At 38.7% G+C, this 20,560-nt stretch overlaps 1 protein-coding gene across 6 annotated transcripts in view; it reads left to right on the forward strand.

Moving 5' to 3' along the window:
• The window catches only part of ryr2a (ryanodine receptor 2a (cardiac)), a 202,363-nt gene that overhangs the window by 144,348 nt on the left and 37,455 nt on the right, over positions 1-20,560 (forward strand). For 3 of the 6 annotated variants that reach the window (XM_056366909.1, XM_056366910.1, XM_056366913.1), the window contains 21 exons: positions 758-840; positions 1,343-1,500; positions 1,713-1,800; positions 2,472-2,564; positions 2,837-3,007; positions 3,522-3,581; positions 3,790-3,924; positions 4,052-4,164; positions 4,283-4,379; positions 4,529-4,635; positions 5,235-5,286; positions 5,410-5,460; positions 5,548-5,647; positions 6,514-6,593; positions 6,865-6,941; positions 10,469-10,542; positions 12,707-12,724; positions 18,021-18,101; positions 18,571-18,659; positions 19,424-19,552; positions 20,362-20,466. In XM_056366909.1, the coding sequence (XP_056222884.1) occupies positions 758-840; positions 1,343-1,500; positions 1,713-1,800; positions 2,472-2,564; positions 2,837-3,007; positions 3,522-3,581; positions 3,790-3,924; positions 4,052-4,164; positions 4,283-4,379; positions 4,529-4,635; positions 5,235-5,286; positions 5,410-5,460; positions 5,548-5,647; positions 6,514-6,593; positions 6,865-6,941; positions 10,469-10,542; positions 12,707-12,724; positions 18,021-18,101; positions 18,571-18,659; positions 19,424-19,552; positions 20,362-20,466 (1,961 nt within the window). The remainder of the gene's footprint in view (positions 1-757; positions 841-1,342; positions 1,501-1,712; positions 1,801-2,471; positions 2,565-2,836; positions 3,008-3,521; positions 3,582-3,789; positions 3,925-4,051; positions 4,165-4,282; positions 4,380-4,528; positions 4,636-5,234; positions 5,287-5,409; positions 5,461-5,547; positions 5,648-6,513; positions 6,594-6,864; positions 6,942-10,468; positions 10,543-12,706; positions 12,725-18,020; positions 18,102-18,570; positions 18,660-19,423; positions 19,553-20,361; positions 20,467-20,560) is intronic. The other 3 variants (XM_056366911.1, XM_056366912.1, XM_056366915.1) reach the window with 1 other exon arrangement.

Here is a 20,560-nt window from a genome sequence, read left to right on the forward strand (position 1 = left end):
CCTTCTTTATACTTCACAACTGAGCTTTACAAATTAATTTTTTGACTTGACATAAAATCATAAAGAGGCCCTTTGAAGTTTTCTCATAACAAGAGTTATGTTTACACCTAGTGTTACCCACTTCATTGTGTGTATTCTTGTTCTTTCTTTCGCATAAAACATTTACACACGTTTTAATCCAGCATTGTTTACATCCATGTTTACTTGCTAGCAGTCTTCTTCTTTACTGGCAAATTTCTGCATATCTTACCACCACCTGTTGATCGGAGGAGAAAGGTGAAACTATTGGCAAGACCTTTGACCTGCAAGGTTTCAGATTCACCTGTGTGATCACTGTGGAGGCTGCAGTTTGTGCTGCTGTTAAACTGTATTGTGTTAAACTGACAGGTGTTTCTATTATTTTGTCCTCTCCATTTATATCAATGAGAGTAGACTAAGCAATGGAAACACCTCTTTGTATAATGTAATGCAGTTCAACAGCAGCGTAAACTGCAGCCTCCACAATAATTACACAGGTGTATCAACACCTCTGAAACAGTTTCAACACAAACTGAACATTAGAACTTTCATGAAGGAGGATTTATTACAGAACTGTTGGATCAGACTGACTTAGGTTGAGCTTAGTGTTCCTAATAAACTGGCAACTGAGTTTGTATATGCAGCCACCAGGAGACATGCACATGTGCGCGCACACACACACACATAACACATTTTTGTATTCTTAACAGCAAAACCCCATTTGTGTCTGTGCCCCTAGTTTTCTCTCAGCCAATCATCAGCAAGGCCAAAGCTGAGCTGCTGAAGACCCACTTCCTGCCTCTGATGGAGAAACTGAAAAAAGTGAGTCTTATCATGTTATAGATTACCATATTACATTGTTACAACACAAGTGGAAAATAGTGTATGACTCTAAACCGTTAAAGCACAGTGTGTCAGCCACAGGTTAAATAAAAGTCTAATGCAGTGTTTTGGAAAACAGCCTTGAAATATTTGATTCATATTCCTACAACTGAACTGATAATGCTGCTGGTTAATAATCTGCCTTCATGGTCATACAGGGTTTGCCCAATACACACATCAGTAGTGTGGTTTCAACAATTGGCTTGTCAAACAAAATATTATTTCATCACACAGGAGCTTTTAATTCATCTGCCAACATAACACAATAACTAGACTATTACAAAAATAACATGACACAATAACAAGAGCTTTCAGAATGGACTATAACTTTCTGCAGACAGCAGTTATAGTAATTGAAACCTGTTCATATAATATTACTGCTATGATCAAATGTATTTAGTGTGCCCATTAACAGATAGTCATCTTGCACTGTGTTGTGCAGAAAGCAGCAGTTGTATTGATGGATGAAGAACACAGCAAGGCAGAGGGGAGGGGTGAGATGTCAGAGACGGAGCTTCTCATCATGGACCAGTTCACCATATTGGTCAGAGACCTGTACGCTTTCTACCCTCTCCTCATCCGATTTGTTGACTACAACAGGTACACTGCTTAGACTGAAGGCTTCCTGTTTGATATGATACATGACAGTTATGTAAGACAAGCCCACATGTTTGTCCTGTACATGCTCTGTGTTGCTAACAGCAAGTTTTATATTTGCTGCATTCAGGGAAAGGATGATGAAAAATGAACATCAGTAGTTCAGCTCAGCACAGAACTGCTCCTATCCACTAACTAACAACTAATGTTGACAGGGCCAGATGGCTGAAGGAGTCCAACCCAGAGGCTGAGGAGCTGTTCCGCATGGTGGCTGAGGTTTTCATCTTCTGGGCCAAGTCTCATGTAAGGAAATCACTGTGATGGAGCCAAAGAAACACAGCAAAGTGCTGTTTGAAAGGTAGACGCAGGGATATTAGGCAAGGTTTAGTGGCAGGAGTCAGAGCAGATAGAGACAACACCAGTAAAGTCCTGCTAACTTTCTCATCACTCCACTGATTAAAGATTCTGATCATTAGTACTTGATTAAATTACTCACTGTTAAGAGCTGCTTATACTGCTGATTGCACCCCATGGAGCTTTCAGCAGCTTTGATAACTGGTCTTATAATTTAGTCCTTTTATCTCTCAATAAAGGCCATTTTTTATGGTCCTTCTGAACTAGCTCATGACCATAACCATGTCTCTCCTGGAAGATGCTAACAGTGTTGCACTCGGTTGTTCTGATGAACACCCACAGAAATAGTTTTGCAACAAATGAAAGAAAAAGGTTAAAGAGAGAAGTGCAGTCATTGGCTCCTTTCTCCCCTGCACATAGCTGGCCAATCACAGCATTAAGCAGGAGTGATTGTTGGATCATCTGTTTCAGAAAGTTAGAGAAAAAATCTGTCTCAGGACCATCCCAGCAGATTAATAAAAGTGACTTTTCAACAAGAACCTGGCTCTTATCCAACATGAGACAGCACAGCAGTGTGACAGAAGAGTGATGAATGGTGTCATGTTGTCATCTGTCTGCAGAACTTCAAGAGGGAAGAGCAGAACTTTGTGGTTCAGAATGAAATCAACAACATGTCCTTCCTCATCACTGACACCAAGTGTAAGATGTCAAAGGTACGGGCACATAGAAGGGAGTAAAGGCTTGTAACAATGTGTGTTTTTGTACATACTCACATCTAAACAAAGGAGTTATACATGTTAATTCATTCTTGCAAAAAATTCAGTCACTGCATGAGCGAACAGAATGATACAGCAGGAGAGCATATAAAACAATAACAACATTCACAACCAGCAATCACTACACATTTGTGTAATATGAATGAAAGCTGTTTAGTAGGGCTAACATTATAGAATGTGGCTGTGTGCATTTCTTGTCTTCTGATCAGGGAATAGTTTCAGACCAGGAGAGGAAGAAGATGAAGAGGAAGGGAGATCGATACTCGATGCAGACAAGTCTGATCGTTGCTACTCTAAAGCGTCTACTGCCTGTCGGACTCAACATCTGTGCCCCCGGAGAACAAGAGCTCATCGCACTGGCTAAGAACCGTTTCACCCAGGTGTGAAAAATAACATCTGTCTAGTACATTTTGATCATTTTTCTGATATGGCATAAGACAGAGAAACACGTCAGTGGACTTAATGTTTTAAGTTCTGTATCTCATTGAATATGCCAACCAATTCATTATTGGTAACAGGTATTGGTATTGTAAATCTATATGTATGATACAATAATTTGGGATAAATTTGTAAAATTAAAGTAAACTGTAAAAAAATTTCAGGCAGCCAAATATTTCTTTGCTTTTGGGTTACAAGTTCAAATAATCATTCATGACCTGTGATCAAAGTGTTACCTTATCATTATTATTATTACTATCCCTTTTTATGTCTTTATTAGATAGCAAGAGTACAGACATGACAGAAATGAGGGAAAGAAGATGCAGCAAAGGCCAGACTCGATCAAGGGACGTTGTGTTTCATGGTTAGGGACTTAGATAGCCCTTAAGCTCAATGGGCAACCCATGTAGGATTATGTTGATCTACTAATGGATCATACATTTGTTCTGTTAACAGAAAGATACAGAGGACGAAGTCCGAGAGATCATCAGGAATAATCTTCATTTACAAGGGAAGGTAAGAACACAGTCAAGTACCACAATCCTGTTCATGATTGTAACAAGATTAAGATCCTGTAAGTATATTTGGTAAAAACTAAAGATCTAGTTCAATCTAGTGAAAGGCCAAATATATATTTAACTGCTCAGAGAAGTGCTCAACCTCATCACACATTTAAATGCATTTTCTCTATGTAATTGTGGCTGTATGTGTTTGTGTTGTCCAGCTGGAGGACCCAGCTATTCGTTGGCAGATGGCGTTGTACAGGGACCTCCCTAATCACTATGAGGACACCTCAGACCCAGAGAAAACTGTAGAGAGAGTCCTGGACATTGCTCATGTTCTCTTCCATCTGGATCAGGTGTGTGTGTGTGTGTGTGTGTGTGTGTGTGTGTGTAAAATGCATCTGTGCCATTAGCTGTTGTAGAGGTGTAGTTTATATGGTCCCCAGATAGTGAGCCACTACTGACTTAAGTGTGTGTGTTTAGGTTGAGCACCCTCAGCGCAGTAAGAAAGCAGTGTGGCACAAACTTCTGTCCAAACAGAGGAAGAGAGCAGTGGTTGCTTGCTTCAGGATGGCACCGCTCTACAACCTGCCCAGGTAAGTTCTACACCCACACACATCAGCACAAACACACTCTGTACATTAGATTCGCAGTGTGCATCTGTGTGTACTGCACAGCTGGTACATCTTGTACTACTGTATCTCCCTAAACTAGGCACCGGGCTGTCAACCTGTTCCTGCAGGGCTATGAGAAGTCCTGGATCGAGGCAGAGGAACACTACTTTGAAGATAAACTCATCGAGGACCTCGCTGTTAGTTCATTTCATATACATGTAAAACAAGTGGGATTACTTTAGCTCCTGGCATAATTTATTTTACTCTGTAAAAGAATTTGACCAGATTGTATTTTTCACTGTGTACCCTTGAGTCTATTTTGATTGTGAGCATGTGTTTATGTCAGAAACCAGGTGACCAAGAGCCATCCGAAGAAGAGGAAGGGGTGAAGCACATCGATCCACTGCATCAGCTCATTCAGCTGTTCAGTAGAACAGCCCTCACAGAGAAGTGGTGGGTTTCACAGATAGATGTAAGATACAAGCTACCAAGTCTCAGTCATAGGAACTGGCATTATAACTTAATAAGCAGTATGAAAACTCAAGTTCCCTAATTATCATCCTTTATAATTATCAGTGTATCACTATTTATACTAGTCAGTCAGGCAAATAATCACTGTTGTAGTGAGTGTTTACAGCATCTTCACTACTGAACAAACAACTGCCAATTTAAACATCCGGGCAAAAGGGCAGTGCCCTGTCAGCCCTGTCAAACTTAAGGTCAACTTGTGCTGCTGTTTTATCTCTGCCAGCTGCAGAGAAAAGTTAAGAATCTGTACAGTCTACGGTTAGTTTTCTGGGGCTTCACAAGGAACTTCTCCATGAATAGGTAGTTTGCTTCCAGTTGGCTTGTTTTCAATCAAAACAATGAGCTTAAAGTAGCTCAAAGTTGTATCAAGCTGTACTGTCTTTTCAGTGGGATCAGCAGTACCAGTACAAAGGTCACGTAAACAAATACATAATGCAGCTTAAATAATATAAGTCATTAGAATGGATAGTCAACTTGTTTGTGTGTGTGTGTGTGTGTGTGTGTGTGTGTCTTCCCTGTTGCAGTAAACTGGATGAGGATAATCTTTACATGGCCTATGCTGACATCATGGCTAAGGTACCAGCTACTGAATGCTAGCACCAGAAATCTTTTCATTACTTAGAAGTGGAATAGCGGCTGATGATGATGATGTGGACAGTATTCACTGTTGCCCCCATGTGCTCCTCCTTTTTCATTCAGAGTTGCCATGATGAAGAGGATGAAGACGGGGAGGAAGTGAAGAGTTTTGAAGTAGGTGGTCAGTCACTCTGTGTCAGTGTTCGTGGCGGCTTTAGCTGTAGACTCTGATGCTACCTGTATCGTGTTTTACATGAACAGGAGAAGGAGATGGAGAAGCAGAAGCTGTTGTATCAGCAGGCTCGGCTACATGACCGAGGAGCTGCTGAGATGGTGCTTCAAACCATCAGCGCTAGCAAAGGTCAGTTCAAATCCTCAGTCATTTCTCTTGGATACTTTTGGCCTGAATGACGAAGAAGAACCAAGATTGCAAAAAACATGAGAGCACTAAATGGAAAAGCTACCATCATTTTATTTATACAACTGGAGATGACTCGGCAGACAGCAGTGAATGGGAGTTCATATGAATCAGCTGATAAAACACAAAAAAGTCTGCAGGTGCTTTCTCTCACATCTCAAGGGACCAGCCATGTGTGTGCAGTGTATCTGAATACAGTTGACCGTGAAACTGTAAACGTTTGAAATGTATCCACCCTTCCAATTACCTATGAAGGTAAGTAGGATTTCATAGTGTGAGTCCGTCTCTAGATTCTATCAACAAAACTGGCAGAATCAACACCGATGAAACTAATGACCTACTCACAGAGGGGGTGTCCAATAAGCTTGTGGAAACAAAACAAGTAATATTTTGTATAATTTTTCAAAATCAAAGTTGAGTATGGTTCACTTAGTACTTTGCTTTACTCAAAACTAAATCAGAAGAGGGGCAATTTTTAGCTTCTTGCTAAAGATATAATAATTTCTGAAAATAAAGCGATTCATTCAACAAGTCTTTGTTCATTACAGTGAAACTATTAACTTTAATTTGGCAGACTGTAAACTAATGATTCAAATAATGAATTGGTTTTTAATTAATTAATAATTAATACTAATTAAATTGGTATGACCTGGTAACCTACCACATATGGTCATTGCAATGATAGTGCAGTCGTCAGCTGCATTCATCTCCTTTCTGAATGAGAGTGGTGGCTAAGTTACTAAAATGTAAATGATGTTTGGAATGGCTGTGCTCTGTGGTAGATAAAAGAATGATGTCCCCTACAACAGGTGAGATGGGTCCCATGGTGGCCTCTACTCTGAAGCTGGGCATAGCTATTCTCAACGGAGGAAACTCTACCGTGCAGCAGGTAGTACAGTGCTCACACACATGTGTCATCGTGTGTTTGGTAGCGCTTGCATTGTATTTGAAAGGCTGTATATTAGATTCTGATAAAAACTTAATACATACAAGACACAGACAGACTATCAGGAACATTTGTGGATTATACTATATATTCTTTTGAAATGTGTAGAGTTTGTTGAGACCCTGTCAGACGGCTGCTGATTGTCCCCTTCCTCTGTACTTGTTTAAATCAGAAATGAGTCTAAAATATTATGCCCACTGTGTTTTTTTGACAGAAAATGTTGGATTATCTGAAAGACAAGAAGGATGTGGGCTTCTTTCAGAGTCTGGCTGGGCTGATGCAGTCATGCAGGTTTGTTTGTTTGTTTTATTAAGATCCCCATTAGCTTTTGCATAGCAGCAGCTATTTTCCTTGGGTCGACATAATTCCGATGTGACAATACAAAAACATATACACAATCACAATCACACAATACAATGACAAAGATACATACATCATAATACACATTACAATAATACAAAGATACAGTATATTCACACACACACACACACACACACACACCTGCACGTGAGCAATAGCGTGCATGCATACACACACACGTACACCACCATACAACAATCATAACAAAAAAATTCACCCATACACCCATATAATTTACCCACACACATATCCGTATGAGCATATGCACACACACTCTCCTACACCCCCCCCACTACCACCACCACCACCACCACACACACGCATATGAGCATGTATACATAAAAAACACACGCACACACACACACACACACACACACATACACACACACACACACACACACACACACACAAATACACACAAACACACACCCATGCATAAGCATGTACAGTCTACACAATACCTGAACCCACACACTCACACACCCACACGAGTACGCACACACCCACACACTAAAGACAATGCAGACATTACATTACAAGCTCCTGCTTTCCGCAGTGTGAAACAACCTCTAGAAGTATGCCTTGTTGCATAATTATGCATCTCTGAACTAAAAGATCATTTTTCATAACAAATAAGAGGCGTCTTTGTTGTGATAAGATTCCTCATGAATTAATGAATTACCATTAACAAGTACAATAATCTGTTTTACACTTCCAACTAAGAAAGACATTTATACATTTTTGTGACCTTTGTCCTCAACCCAACAGAAAGAGCGACACGTGCTGCTTTGTTTTGGACCAGTTGCAGTTTTCTGATATTCCCTTCTGAAGCACTGGACCAAACTATTGAACAATAATCTAGATGTGACATAAACCAAAGCTTGGATTACTTGCTTGATAGTTTGTTGTGTCAGATATTTTGCACAAATCTCTTAATCATAGCTTGTTAGTGGAATTAGGGAAAAGTTCGTTTCAATTTCTATACTTATGTTTTTAGATATATTTAAGATAAGTTTATTGCTGTCTATCTAATCAACAACCAACTTCTTTTCCTGGCTAGAGTTGTATTTAAATTATCAATGGTTGAAAAGCTAAATAAATTGTGGAATCATCAGTGCACATTGCCATATGAGCCCTTTTTAATACCAAAGGAAAATCACTGGTAAAAATTGAGTACAGAAGTGGCCCAAGACAACTTCCTTGAGGCACTCCGTGCTTCACGTTTAACATCAGACTCACTTTCATTAAAGTAGACCATTTGCTTTCTGTCACTTAAATAACTTTGGATCCAAATGTATCACAAAAATTCCTTCTGCGGTGGGTTATCAACCTTAACTATTGAATGAAAAACATTTTAGGTTTATCAAATACACCTAGTCTAACCTTAACATCCATCCATTGAATCCATTTATTAAAAAAAGTTAGCCTTTAAAGATAGCATTTAATGACTTTTTTTTCCTTTTTTTTTTCTTTTATTGTCTTTTTTGGGAGGCATCCAATCCAATCCAATTATCCAATGTTCAAATCAAACTAATTTTCACGTCCTTATCCTCTCTTTCCATAGCGCATAGACGTTTAGTGGTACTATGTCCAGTTCAATTCATACATTCTTTCTATGTAATACTTCCATGTCCATAGGTTTAGAAAAGTTCAGTTCATTGTTCCTGTTCACAGAGCATATTCATTGTCCTCATTATAAATCATCATGATTGCTGATTCTGAGCTCTACATTCATAAACTCTCAATCCATAAGTTCTGTATCTTTTCATTTGCGCTTGGCATGTTCATTATCCCTTTCATGAATCAGCTGGATTGCTGACTCTCCCCGCTTGACTTCTCACCCAGTTGGCCATCCTCCACTTCACTGACTGGAAGTATTGGTTTCATTTCTTGATTGAAGAACTTCTCCACTGGTACATTATTCTGGAAATATTTTTTCACTTCATCAAAAGTTATGATAAGTGTTGCAGGATGGATCACGTTGTGTTTTATTTCCGGTATAATTTCATTCTGATGTCCTTGAACTGTGCTCTTCTCTGTAGTCAAATCCGGGAAGATTTTTCATCTCCTTGTATTTCAGCACTTTTTCTTGTTTTGCAATTTCCAAAATCTCCTCTTTGGCCTGGTATCTCTGTAGTCTGACAATCAGAGGTCTAGAACTCAATTTTGTTGCTGGCCCCACTTTATGCACTATTTCCATCTCAGGCTGGCATGGGACCATTTTCTCTTTAAGTATTTCTTTCAGGAGGGTTGACTTGAATTGGGTCGGATTTCCTTCTTCCACATCTTTGTCAAGGCCAAAAACTCTGATTAAATCTGCGGCTGTAGCCTTCCGACTTTTCAGTCTTTTCTCTCAGTTCTTTATTTTCTCTTTGTAATCTTTTTCAGAATTTCTCCATGTCCTCCAATTCGTCTTGCGTTCCCAACAGCGCCAGCTCATCATCAGTCAGTTTTCCTTTGCACTCTTTAAGCTCAACCTTTAATGAGTCCAGTTGAGGCTTCAATTTATCCATAGCTTCCTTTATTTCAGCTCATATTATCTTGTTTCCTTTCATATCATTGTGCGGATTAACGCAGCAAGTTCAGCTTGATTCATCTCTTCCCTCGCAGGTGTAACAGGGTCGGCAATTGGCCACTCTCCAATTTTTAGGGGACATCAGAGTTCAGAAATGATATCGTTTTGATTCAGCTTCTTAGATGACTGAGGAAATTCCAGGAATAATTCATTTAGAAAGATCCACTTCAAATCTGGCATTTTAATTATAATTCCTTTAGGAGTTTGGCGAGTTTCTCAGCGCCCACACCTCACCTCAATCACTGCAGCGGGACATGACGTTCGGTAACTCTACAAATGCTTCCTGCTTCTGGACTGAAACAAATATATTCTCAATGTATTCATATTGCAGCTGGTTAGCTCACGGGTTCTGACTGTGGCTCACTCAATCAAGTATTGAGCTGAGGTACATTTAAAAATCAGCTACAGGAAATATGTTTGCATGCACCATGGTCTTATAATAAATCCATGGTAGCTCCCCCTAGAGGCCGGGAGCACTTCTATTGTGTTGTCTGGATATGCAGCATTTTTTTTTGTTGCACTGTTTTTGGAGGTTCATATTTTTTTGTTGTTGCATCATTTCTGTATTTGCAGTGTGTTTGCTGTTCATATGTTTGGTTTGGCTTCCTGAAACTTATTTTTTCGTTTGCAGAACGTTTTCGTTGTTGTATTTGTTTTGTATTTTCAAATGTGTTTTTGAATCTGCATCATATCTAAATTTGCAGCTCGTATGTCCCAACGGAAATGTTTTGGGCTCTTGCAGCGCCTTTGCCCTTGCCGGCCACCGTAGGAACAAGACTAGAAAAGCACTGTTTAAGAGCAATCCATTTACCAAAGTGGCAGCTGCATGTTTTAAAAGCAACAGGAAGTTAGTTATTTCACTATACATTTGTCTGTGTTTCAGTGTTCTGGATCTTAATGCCTTTGAGAGGCAGAACAAAGCAGAAGGACTGGGAATGGTGACAGAGGAGGGCTCGGGTAAGTTCCATTATGTTTATACCTTATAGTTTTATTTCAGAGCAGTAGAAAGAAATGTTCATTGACTGAATGTCTTTTTCTGAGATGAGTGTTGTTGGTCTCAAAAATGACTAAACAAGTACCTGAATTATTTGGAAAAAGCCAGGCCTGCTTTTCAACACCAGATGCAGGTAAAATCCTTAAATGTCACTTTAATTAGCCTCAGGATGGTACATTAAAACAGCTCTATAAAAATCCAGAGGACACTGCTTGCTGGGACCATTGCCTTCAGAGTGGAGCACTTAAAGGTAGATTGTAAGGTAGCTTAACCTAAAACATCAATGTATTCCATTAAAAGCATGTTCTTGCATGGTTCAGGACTTCAGGACAGATAACCTTGTAGAAAGTGATCATTAAAGTAGTTGTGCTAGAAGAAATATACTCTCTGGTGTACACACCTTGGTTGTTATTCCTGATACATGAAGTTTATTTTTTTTCCTGTCAAATCATCATTCTTTATTTTGCTTTGTCCCATTTATCCTGTCATCACTTGGTTCAGCATTTTGTTGATTTTAATCAGGTGGTAATACAGTACTATCTGTTCTTCCTATGCATTATTAAGTATGATTCCTTGTGTACAAGTGTGTGTAGTCATGATTTGCCTGTTACATCTTCTGTGTATACATTTGTTACAGATGTTAACAGTCGACCTTCAGATTGCATACTGATACTTTAAAATGCATTCATAACTTACCTATTTACTTCCATAACTTAACATAACTTAGTACTGGGTAATAAGAAGTAATCATAAAGTAATTATTGGTACATTAATTGTTATCATGTTATAATAGGTGCAGCAGTTTGTTTTCAGTAAATTCTGGTTAAAAAAGCTAAATACCTATTACAGTATATAACATTTCTGACCTTCCACACTTTCATTTCACCACATTTATACATGTCTTCTGTAAGTGGCTGAGCAGAGTGATGTTATTAATCCACCATTAAAGTCCTCAGGGAGGAGGTCACAGTGAATCATTGGGAGAACAAGCTTTGTCCTACAAAGTATGTGAAACCATTAACATTTCACACACTTTGTCCGACTCATTACGTTACTACGTGACACTGAACTTCCTCAAAGGTTACCATAGGTGTTAAGCCTAACGCAGCTGGCTACATAGCTAGCTAGCCACATGTACATCTGCAAACAGGGCTAACAGGGCTAATATTACACTGCTGTATGACACCCAGCCATTGGTTATGTCGGATCCTGAGCTGTGAATGCTCAGGGAAGCTGGTAAATCAGCTTGAGGACTATGGTCTTCATTTTTTTTTTTTAAATGAAAAATGTGTATATCACTATGGGATAGTTATTACAGAAAATTAACACCTTGCTCTAATGATTGTTGTGTAATTATGTACTGTCAGTACATAATTACTTTTTTAAAAGCCATCATTAATCCTTCTATACTTACTTTTCGTTTTCATTACAAGTAAATTATGACTGTTTAAATAGCAAGAAAATACATATTGCAGTGTTGAATGGAATGTGAATGGAGAAAATAACAAGAACATTGGACCATGTGTTAGTACTGAAAACAGTAAATGCTTTTACTGCATTTTCAAGCTCATAATGTTTTTAATAATGAGCTGTTTATTCAACTGTGTGCTTTTTTTTTACTAAATTGATTTATATTCTACAACAGGTGTTTCCTATTCCTGTATGGGCAGAAAAACCAGTAACCACTAAAACTGACTTATTGTATTACTCATTATTGCACCCATTATAGCAATAAATCCAACTACAACTGATAATGTTTGACTCATACCTTCCTCATTGTAAGAAACTGATCATCATTTTAAAAGGCTATATTAACAAAACAGGTTCAACGTTGATGCACATCCACAATCAAAAGGAAAACAAAAAAAGCACTAGGTCTTGTTATATATTTTAGGCTCAGCTCTTTTTCATTTTTACTCAGCTGTACAAGTTTTCTGTTATTTAGTCTTCTATTATTTTTTCCATGTTGACCAAACAACTAAATTGGGAATTTTTAAAGCTCTTTTCCCTATATGTAATCTTTTTCTTTGTTTCTTTCTTTGTTTCTTACTTTCTTTCTCTCTTTCTTTCTTCCCCCCTGTTTTCCTTTTCTCATTTTGGTTTACTGCACTTTCTTCCCTTCCTCAGTCATCACTCATGAGCGTGGTAATTATGCCTTCTGCCATTTTCTTGTGTGTTGGTTGGTCTCTCTCTCTCTCGCTCTTACTCTACAGTTGGTTAGTTGTTGTGTCAGTTCTGTCCAGGTCCTGAGTGTAGACCTTCAAACCTCGTCCTTAGCAGCACTGTGCTTGTAGCTACTTTTCTGCCTTACCCTCACCATTTTAACCTGTTTTTTCTGTTTTGTTTTCTTTTTGTTTTTTTCTTTTTTTCACAGTATAGACCAATTACAAGTTACTCTCTGGTCAGATTTGTAGTTGTGTCTTTTCATAATGTTTAAAGTCTTAGTCTACTTCTGAATTATCATATAAAATGTGTTGTCATTCTTTGTGACAATAGTAAACTGGTGATGATGACTTGTTTTAAATATACTATATAGAAGTTAAGATTTAAAACTCATGACATGTCCAGGCAGAAGTATTTGAAGAGTAGATGTAAGCTGTATTGCCTTAACCTGCCATCTAAAACATAACCCACGTATGCCTTCCTCTCAGGATTTGTACAGTATCTGGCACATTCTAAATATTACTAATATGAGTATTTACCTTCCCACTCCCTCATCCTACACCCACACCCTCTCAGTCATTTAGTTCACCTACAGTCAGCTGATTGTTTCGTCTCAGTAATGGAGATAGTTATTGTGTTGGTTGTTTTCTATCGTGAAGTGTATGATCCCCTCTGTGTTCTCAGCCACTATCTGTCTTTTTCTGACTCACTTAGGGCTGCAATCAATACAAAAAAATCCTAAACAAAAAAGGTAGATTAAGCTGAAGACTAACCTCAATTAAAGCTGCATGCATCATAATTTTTATGATAACAACGGATCAAATGTCTTTGTTTAATGTGAAGGTGTATCTTCACCTGCAGTTACCTCCAGCTCTATAAACATTTTTAACGTCTTTCAGCTTATTGTTCAGGTTTTATGGCCAGTTCGGTCTCTGCACTCTCATCAACCTGTCCAGCCAAAGGCAGCTGTTTTCAGAGAAACAGTTGTAAAAAGCCACTGACTACAAACTGCTCAGCAGCAAACAGAAGACTGACAGAGAGTTGGGGGAGACCAAAAACAGAGCTTAAAGAGAGGGATTATTAGACTTAGATTCACCAGGTGGATACAAACACACTCCACAGAATTCTACTGTTGTTGAAGTGTTTGCTGAAAAATATTCTAATGTTGTGTTTACAGATTTGCACTCTTCAAATGGCCAGAAAATCTTACTTAATGCATAGTAACATAACATGGCATACTATCAATAAAAAATCAATGGCCTGTCTGCACCAGTAATATCAAATTAGCCAATTAATACAATTGTAAATACAATTGTTCTGTGTGAACAATTAGGAAGATTCCTAGCCATTAGTGGTTACGATTTTGTATGAAGTAACTGACTCTAAAAATACATTAAATAGAAATTACCAATAAATGCAGATAATTTATTAAACTAACATTTAATAAACTAACATAATAAACTAAATTATACATACATGGTGCAAGTTTATTGTTGTGGCAAGCTGGTTAGTTATTTAGCTAATGAAGCCAAAAAGCCAACAGTCAATTCAAGTTTTTAACATGCTTCTTAATCAGGCTCTAACACCCTGAGACAACACACGACAAACAATACAGGGTGTGCTTGACTTTTTTATTGGTTTATTCAACTGTTATAGTGACTATTCTTACAGATGAACAAACAAAAATATTACTACATCCAGTATTTGTACAAACAGAGTGACATTTTAATGGTTTTAAACTGCTTGAAGGACAATGTAATGTTAAAGGATGTGTATTTTCTTCAAAGATTTAATGTATAGATTTACCAGAAAAACTAACTCATAAAAAGAAATTGCAGCCCTACTTTTTTCTCATCTCTCACCTTTTCATCTGTTTTGTTCGGTCTACCTCTCCTGTTTTCTCTGTAAGTGTTGCACTTTGGACGTTAAAGTGGTTGTTTCCTGCCACGCTCCTCTGTGAGTGGAGGAGGGTGAACTCTGATAATTTCTTCCTCCCCTCTTCTCTCTCTTTACTGGCTGAGCTGTGTTCTGTAGACAGTGTACTTGTCGTTAATGACTTTTTTTTGCTTACGTAAAAAACATTTTTATGATTGTATTTTTTTGAGTTATTGTACCCCAGTATTGTATTTTAAATTCCTGATTTGGTTGTAGTTAAAGTTTGTCTATCTCTAAATATTTAAGTTTCTGATTGAATAGAGGGAACTTTCTATGCTATTATACAACATCCGTAGCTTGTCATTTTTTATTATCATTGAACAATCCTAGAGAGATATAATACATATATTTACTTAGTAAATAAATAGACAATATGGTCTCATTATTTTTTTTTTCAGCTGTGAAAAATGTATTCCCCTCATCCAGTTTATCACTCTGTTGGGAATAAGCCTGAAAGTGCCTTTAATCACTAAATTCACAAAAGTGTCATTGAAAACACACACAAACAGTGTAAGGTCACTCACTGTGATTTGGAAAATGATAAAGATCGTATCATATACAGTGCTGTTGCAACATCCAGTGATTTAACATGAGTGATCATATCTACAAAAACACTTAGTTACTTTTATTGCCATTGCATGATTAACTATTAGAGCAGGTGTTAGAGATATTAAAGTGTCTTTTCAGAGAATAAGATTTACCCTCTCCATCTATCAGTCCATCCAGGAATTTCAGACCTGTAATCACATACATTATCACAAATTCAACCAATCCTCACATCATTTATATTGGGATTGGTTGTCCAAACCAAAGATTTCTGGTTGAATCTTGACAAAATCTTGCAAATTACTACTACTGACAATTACAAAAAATATAAACCTTCTACAAACAAGAGTTTGAAACAACAGACAGATGCCCTGAGGCCAGAAGGACTGTAGCCTTGGTGCTTATGGAAGTGTCTATGGAAGCTAGCCTCTGGTGTAGGAGTAGTTCTGGGAGGTCCAAAGAGAGGGGCTTTCATTTGACCTACAGATGACTCAGTTGGGGAGGCCCAGATTGTTTTAAGCAAGTGAACTGCTGACATTGGTTGTGGTATTGAGGAAGACTTGTGAATTGCATCACTGCTCTTTTCAGATGATATACTGTAGCTCTGCTTCTTCACGGTTTCCTCAGACCCTCAGACCATGACCAGAACCACACACTATGGTGATTTGCACCTGAGCGTGAAGTGGCCAGGAAGAGACTGAGCACCTCCAAGTCTAACACCATGGGACTCCCCTAGAAAATCTGGTAGTTATATCAGGTCTGTGTTCACGAGTGAGGGTGAGATGAAGTGGGAGATTGACCGGCAGATAGGTGCAGTGTTGGCAGTAATATGGGCATTGTAGCGAAGTGTCATGGAGAAGTGGGAACTTAGCCTGTAGACAAAGCTCTCAATTTGCCAGTTGATCTACACTGTATTCTTCAGTAACTGCCTTGAGCTTTTGGATAACTACTGCATCAATGCAAGAATCCAAATTAGTAAGGTTTATGAGCTTACCTTTACAGACAAGGTGAGGTGCCTGGACATCTAGAACCACTCCTCCTTTGAGCTGAAAGAAGTTAGTTGAGGTGGTTTGGGCACCTGAATGGGATCCCTCCTGGATGCATCCCTTTTGAGGTGTTCTGGGCTCATCCAACCAGGAGGGAACACCACTGATATTGCACACCCAAATGTGTTTCCAGGTGTTGGGGAATACTATATATTACTATATATTTGTGAACAGTTTTATAAAGCCGTTTGTGTCTTCAGAGGGAGCTGTGTGAGGTCTGCCAAAGTGATCTCACTTGGTTCAGTGTCGGTGGGTCTGAAATGATTTTACCAGTACTCTGTAGCCAACCTCATCACTGCTGCAGGCTACAGGCTACATTAGCATTACTAGTACAACACACCTCTGTGAATGAACTGCTGGCAGTCAAGTTGCACTGTGGGTAATGTAGGCACCAGGTTTTGACAAGAAAAGAATGTGTGGAATGAAAAAGATGATATCTCTGGTTTTGCTTCAGTCTTCATTAAGTGGCATATGTAACTATAAACTTTGATTCCATTAACTATATAGCCTTAACCATATCAGGGTTACAGGATAGCTCAAGCTAATCTGAGCACTCATTGGACGAGAGGCACGATACTCGTCAGACAGGTTCTGGATTGGAAATCAGGATGTCCTTGCCTTGATGCAGCAGTAGTAAACACTGCGCTGCTAAACAATGCTTGTATCATCTTTAGTCTTTGTAGCAGTTATTATGTATTGACTTGTTACTACAATGTAATGCATGATAACAATTGAATACTGACATTTTAGCAGATGCAGCCAGATCCATTCTTGTTTTGAATCATACAAGTGGACATCAACAAAAATTTGCACAAATGCTGTCATTTTGGGTCATGATGAGTAAAACTGAACTTCTGACATCCCGGTGGACTGATCTGTAGATAAAGGTTTGCACCACAACCAAATAGCCAAACAAGGAAAACTGCACTTTCAGTCTTGTTTCAGACCTACAGATTTTCCTTCTTCAGCCCTGTCTAGTTTGTTGTCATACTTTATGGATGTATTCTGTTCATGTTTTTGTTGTTATTGTACTGAGTTATTGTGTAGTGTCTCATCTTCCTTCTTCTGACTTTCTTTTCCTTTTGCATGGTTTAAAGCAGCATTTTAGCACAGTCAGAGCAGCTGTCCTCAGCTTCCTCAGCGTATTTGTAATCTGTGAAGAATCTACAGTGGAAATTTTCTTTCTCACATGTTCAACAGCTCTGAAAAAAAACATGAAAAGAGCCTAAATCCAGTCCTGACTGTAAAATGCTGCAGTTTAAAGACCAGTGCACTTCAGTCCACCACCAAGTGCTGTGGCTGCCCACTGCTCATCCAAGTGTGTGTGTGTGTGCGTGCGTGTGTGTGTGTATATGCGTGTTTGTGTGATTGTGTGATTGTTTTAGATAAGAATGGTGTATTATGACCATACACCGTCCACTGACTGATAAAAAACACTGGGGATTTAGTCACATTAGCTCCATCTCTTTTTAATGGTTCTTCACTCTCCATCTTCTTGTGTGTCTGTCTCTTCCCTATTTGTTGTCTGCTTTTGTCTTCTCTCTTCTCTGACTTTTTTATGTGTATGTGTGTCTGTTTATATGAACGTGTGTGTGCATTCATGTGTGTGTTTACACATGCTTGTGTTCTTGTGTGTACGTTTGTGCATACCTCTGTATGTGCTTGTGCATATGTGTGTCTGCATGTATGTCTTGCTGTGTATGTGTGTGCACGTATGTGTGTGGGTGTGTGTGTTTCTTCTCTCCGGCCAGGTGAGAAGGTCATGCAGGACGATGAGTTCACCTGTGACCTTTTCCGCTTCCTGCAGCTGCTCTGTGAAGGACACAACTCAGGTGTGTGTGCGCATGTGTGTCCTCCGTAACTGACTGACTCAGTGTAGGAATAACAAAGTTTTTCCATATTTTTTGTGCTGGTAGAATCGGAGAAAAGTGACACTGCTGACTTGTTGAGGAGACTGTTAGAACATTGTACTGAAGCCACACTCCGATTATTAAAACTGTTGAGCTGACATTATTTAACTGGTATTTCCTCTCAGATCTGCCTCTTTTACAACAAAGACTGTAAGATAGCAGTTTCAAAAAATGATTTGAAATTTGTTTCTTCAATCAGAATGTCAGTATCACATCCTAAATAACACACTGATTAATAACGATGTATTCAGAAGCTTTTTTCTCTAGGGCTTTCATTCAGATTACTGAGGCATAAAACAACATGTCATGCAATGACACCACCATAGTATTTATTTATTTTAACACATTTTACAAGCACAAAATTACTCTATTTCTTAAAAATGTGTTTCAGACTTCCAGAACTACTTAAGGACACAAACTGGGAACAATACGACTGTAAACATCATCATCTCGACTGTTGACTATCTACTAAGAGTCCAGGTTAGTTCCTCTTGTTCACCACTGCTGCTTCATAAAGGATCATAAAGAATGTGTTTTCCAAAGTTGAAACTGAATATTTTAGGTCACCTAACCTGGTTAGAATGTCCTCTGCATTTGCCACCATTAATTATTCACTATCTCTCATATGTACACACTCTGCCCTACAAGTCAGATGGATTCATGTAAACTACCCGTGCCTAGACCACCACAGTTATAACCCTTGTAACAATCAGGTTAGCAGTATGTTAAAGAGTATAAAATTCAACCCACCACAAACAGTGGAAGCCCACTCTACAGACCATGTACCTTATGACTGTGGACAGAAATTATGAAAAACTAAATCCAGGTTATTTAAAAAGACTTGCGTTGGGGCGTCGAGTAGCTCAGTTGGTTGAGCATCCGCCCCATGTGCAGAGGCCAAGGTCCTCGCTGCAGTTGGCCCCGGTTCAAGTCTCGCATCGGACAGCCCTTTGCTGCATGTCATTCCCTACTCTCTGTCTCTCTCTACTGCACTGTCTATAAAGGCATAAAAAGGCCCAAAAAAAAGACTTGCATTTCTCTTTTTTCTTTAGTGAGATTTTATGTTTTTATTGATATAGATATATAGATAATCAGTGCATGTTTCCAATACACTGTGTTCCACAGTCACATTCTATTGCTTTTACTACTGTTAGCTTTTCTCGTAGTTAATCTGTTTCATTCTTTTCTTCTTTTCATTTCCTCCTCTGACTCCCCCTCTTCCCTCCTTACTCCTTCCTCTCCAGGAGTCTATCAGTGATTTCTACTGGTATTATTCTGGGAAAGATGTTATCGACGAGCAGGGCCAGAGGAATTTCTCCAAGGCGATAAATGTGGCCAAGCAGGTTTTCAATACACTAACTGAGTACATCCAGGTATGACAAGCCACTGCAGTTATCACTGTTGAAGTCGTTTTTATGCAGCATTGACTTGACATCTGTAGTTCTTTAAATTATTTGCAGATATTATTAGGGCTGGGTATCAAACTTTGATACTTCTAGGGACTGATGGATTTGGTTTGATACTATTAAGGACTGAAAAATGTATTTTAATTTGATACAACATTTCAATATCTAAGCAGTAAATCAGCAAATCACATCAGCATCAGTGAGCCAATGAGCATGCAGCATGCTTGGACCAAGATCTAATAAGGCTGGTGACTGGATGTTTATTTACACAAACACATTTGATTCTTTGAAGGGACCAAGCTTAAGAATAAAACCAAAGTAAAATAAAAATTTGTACTGTAATGTGAATTTTAAAATGGATTTGATATAATTGGTAGTGGAAAAAAAAATGTCATTAAGAATCAGCATCAAAGTCAAGGTATCTGTATCTACGGTGGCCCTGAGAGCTCAACGCACATGCCAACAGACAAAACACAAACAAATTCAAAACCTTCATCAAATTGACAACACGTGAGCTGCAAATAAGCACAACACAATGGAAGTGTTTCCAGCCTTCTTAAGTTGCAGTGCATTGAGGTCTCAGGGCCACCATAGATATCAAACATTTTTGAATGATACCCAGCCCTATATATTATTCTCAAAAGTTAATAAAGGGGGCTTAAATTGTTTGAACTGAACAGCTGAATCAGTGAACTTACTCTTACATATTTCAATCTAGAAAACTGTTGAGTAAAGCGGCTGTGATGTGAGTGTGACTGTTACTTATTTTGTTGAAGGGTCCGTGCACTGGCAACCAGCAGAGCTTGGCCCATAGCCGGTTGTGGGACGCTGTGGTTGGTTTTCTCCATGTCTTTGCTCATATGCAGATGAAACTATCTCAGGTGAGCTAAGATCACAAAGTGTGGGGATTGTATAGACTATCTGGTTTAAGTCTGGCCACCGACCTTTGTTGCATGTCGTCCCCTCTCTCCCCCC

The sequence above is a fragment of the Seriola aureovittata genome, chromosome 21 (genome assembly GCF_021018895.1).
Source record: "Seriola aureovittata isolate HTS-2021-v1 ecotype China chromosome 21, ASM2101889v1, whole genome shotgun sequence".
Classification (NCBI taxonomy): Eukaryota; Metazoa; Chordata; class Actinopteri; order Carangiformes; family Carangidae; genus Seriola; species Seriola aureovittata.